The following is a 3,719-nucleotide window of genomic DNA, read 5'->3' on the forward strand; positions in this document are numbered from 1 at the left end:
TTAATTAGCGCAGCCTATTGTCTGTTCATTTCATTCACATCTACCCTGACTTAAAGTCTGGCATTTTGACTAGAAACTATAGTTAACATGGAAAAATTTGGTAAATGTATATACAAACATCCTGCATCTTCAAAATGACACAAACTTGAAGAATGAGAAATGCTTTGATTTCTGTGTGGGTGGGTTTTCTTACTGTACTAGCCCATACAGATCAGCCAGATGAACGTTAGAGAGGAAGAGTGAAGTGTTAGGGTCTTGATTGAGGGGACACACACCTCTCTCATGAGCTTTGATCAGGTGACGTGGCTCACACCTATCAGCAGGTCATTTATCTCCATCACACCTCCACTGAAGAGCTGTAAAGTAACAGCTGCGTGTCACGCCTCGTCTCTTGGTGTTCCTGTTCTTCTGTGTCTCATGTTCTTCTCTTCTCTTTCTTTCACAGGAGCCTGTAGGCCGTGCAATAACACCGAGATCCTGATGGCTGTGTGCACTAGTGACTTTGGTGAGTATTTGAGTTAACTTTTTGTTCTGCTTTTTAGGATAAATGTGCTTTTATTCCAAGCAATCAGCAGGACTTTTCTACTAAACGGTGTAAATGTCTCTAGGATAGCAAGAAATGCGTGTCACGCCTCGTCTCTTGGTGTTCCTGTTCTTCTGTGTCTCATGTTCTTCTCTTCTCTTTCTTTCACAGGAGCCTGTAGGCCGTGCAATAACACCGAGATCCTGATGGCTGTGTGCACTAGTGACTTTGGTGAGTATTTGAGTTTACTTTTTGTTCTGCTTTTTAGGATAAATGTGCTTTTATTCCAAGCAATCAGCAGGACTTTTCTACTAAACGGTGTAAATGTCTCTAGGATAGCAAGAACCTCAAACCTATAACCTACAAATATGCCAGATTTTCTAGTGGTTTAGTTAAAGATCTGGAGGTCACAGGTTCAAACCCAATTACGGGGGGTCAGCCCTAATTTAGTATCATTAAGAAACTATGTTTTTATTAATATTTTGAATTAGATTTTATTTTATTTATTTTAGATATTTATTTTTTTCATTTTAATTTGATTTAAAATGTTGGTCATTTTGTTGCACTTTTTATTATTATTATTTGATCAGGTTTTTTAAAATATGTATATATAGTTTTTATTACGTTTTTACTTCAGTTTTAGTTATTTTAGTACATCAAGTTAAACTAAAAGAAATGTTTATTTGATCAGGTTTTTTAAAATATGTATATATAGTTTTTATTACGTTTTGACTTCAGTTTTAGTTATTTTAGTACATCAAGTTAAACTAAAAGAAATGTTACATTTATATTTAACATTTGATTTTAGTAATTTTTTGTTTTGTTATTTTTGTTTAAATATATATATATATATATATATATATATATTACAATTTTAATTTGAGTTATTTTAGTACTTTTTTTTTAAAATAATTTTTAGTTTTTATTAATTATTATAAATTTTAGTTATTTTAGTACACAGCTTTATTTTCATTAAGTTAACATTTATTTGAAGTACTTTTTTCACACCAGGTTACTCTTTGCCGTCTTCTACTGTAAACTGCTTTGGATAAAAGTACATTTCTAATTTATTCGCACCAAACCCAATTGGCATCAATCCAGCGGCTGCGATCGAACGCCGAGGTTGCTTTGTTTCTTCTCGATAGGCGAGTAACACTGTGGCTGCGCCACAACAGCTAAATTCTGTCTAGTACACTGGACGTGACAAAGCGACTGTTGAAAATCATTTGAAATTTGTGTCAATACGTCATGAATAGAACGCAGCAGCAGTTTTCTGTCGGGGATTTGTCATGTCATGCCGCGCCGCATCCAGTGTAGACTATATATATGTATGGTGTAGACAGCATCACTGATTATAATGAGTTCTATAGTATTTTGTTACGCCGCGCCACTCGCGTCTGGTGTAGACACGGTGTAACATTGGTTTTGCTTCGTTTCACAGAACATGCATACGTATGTGTGGGGCGGAGCTATCAAAATAGGGGCGAGACCCTTTTGGGGTAGGGGCGTGTTTGTTTTGGTGATTTCAAATGTCAACATTGGCTACCAGAAATCGCTTACCCCACCTATAATTTAGAGGCTTCCAATTGTATTTTCTGGTTTAGAAGGAAATCGTAAACCAACCGAAGCAGCAAAAGCTGAAGTTTGGCACTCATTATTCATCATTCTAACAGAGCTTTCTGTGTTTTTAGTGGTTCGAGGAAACATCCGTTCAGTGGAGACGGACTCAAATCTGAAAGCGGCAGTGATCAAAGTGAGCGCGACACGGGTTTACCGGCAGAAGTTTGCTCTGTTCCCTGAATCCGGGCGTCTGACGCGGTCGGGCGAGATCCGGACGCCTCTGCAGTGCGGCGTTCGACCCGGCGGTGGCAGCTTCCTGTTTACCGGCCGCGTGCACTTTGGGGAGGCGTGGCTTGGTTGCGCTCCACGCTACAAAGACTTTCTGAAGGTGTACGAGCAGGCCAAACAGTCCCTGATGATCCCCTGCACTCTGGTCAACGACTGACGGGAAAAGACGATCACGTGCGGGCGAAACTCGTGATTCTGTCGCAGAAGATGATCTGAGGAACTCCTGAGCAAATGAAAGAAACACAGACAGAAGTTAAGGAGAACAGAGACACTGGAGGAGGAAATCTCAGCAAAGATCACTGGATCAAGATGGATATCTGACGAAGGACGTTTGTGTGTCCATGTCTGTCTAATTCCACCCAGATTTGGGATCCTAAACTGGGCCTCTTTTTTAAACTCAGGAAATCTTGTCTTTGGATGCTTTGATATGAACATCATATCACTGAAATATCCAAAGCTGGTAAATAAGCTGTACGCAATGCATGTAGCGCAGTCGATCAAAAATACAATAAAATGTGAAATATTATTACAATTTAAAATAACCATTTTCTATGTGAATATATGTTCAAATGTAATTTATTGCTGTGATCTTCAGCATCATTACTCCAGTCTTCAGTGTCACATGATCCTTCAGAAATGTCTTGCTTTTATGCACAAGAAACATTTCTGATTATTATCAATGATGAAAACAGCTGTGCTGCTTCATATGCTTGTGAAAACTGAGATAGATTTTATTTTTCAGGATTCTTTGATGAATAGAAAGTAAAAAAACAGCATTTATTTGAAATAGAAATCTTTTATAAATGTCTTTACTGACACTTTTGATCAATTTAATTTATATATGATGAAAAAAAAAACTTACTGATTCCAAACTTCTGTTAGCATAGCAGGCTGTGCTGCTGTCATATAGGCAATGTTTTACTTTATTAATAATATTAACATACAGTATGTATAACCTTATACAGTAGTTGTAAGGTGAATAACAGGAAAATGAGGAAGGGTGTTGGTGAATTATCGAGGGTGTGTGTGTGTGTGTGTGTGTGTGTGTGTTCAGGTGTACAGTGTGTGTATGTTTAGCCTTCCAAGAGCTCCAGAGATAGAACAGGAAATGAGCGCGACCTGACCTGCAGACAGGAGCTCTCTGACCTGGATTGTGTCCATTTATATCTACAGACACACAGGATCACAAACTGCACTTCAACCACAAAACTCACAATTCAGCTCAATCTATTTCTGTTACCAAAATAGCTCTGCAATACATTTCTAAATATAAAAGAGCACTTATAATCAGTGTTGGGGAAAGTTACTTTTAAAAGTAATGCATTACAATATAAAAAAAGTGTGACGT

General features: G+C 37.7%; 1 protein-coding gene across 1 annotated transcript in view; it reads left to right on the plus strand.

Annotated features, from left to right (window-relative positions):
* The window catches only part of metrn (meteorin, glial cell differentiation regulator), an 8,220-nt gene extending 5,359 nt beyond the window's left edge, over positions 1–2,861 (plus strand). Inside the window, exons 3-4 of the mRNA XM_016238272.1 lie at positions 446–505; positions 2,215–2,861. Coding sequence (XP_016093758.1) covers positions 446–505; positions 2,215–2,528 — 374 coding nt within the window. The 3' untranslated portion in view covers positions 2,529–2,861. The remainder of the gene's footprint in view (positions 1–445; positions 506–2,214) is intronic.
* Positions 2,862–3,719: the final 858 nt, after the last annotated feature.

The sequence above is a fragment of the Sinocyclocheilus grahami genome, unplaced genomic scaffold, assembly GCF_001515645.1.
Source record: "Sinocyclocheilus grahami isolate Dianchi unplaced genomic scaffold, SAMN03320097.WGS_v1.1 scaffold19.1, whole genome shotgun sequence".
NCBI classification, from domain to species: Eukaryota; Metazoa; Chordata; class Actinopteri; order Cypriniformes; family Cyprinidae; genus Sinocyclocheilus; species Sinocyclocheilus grahami.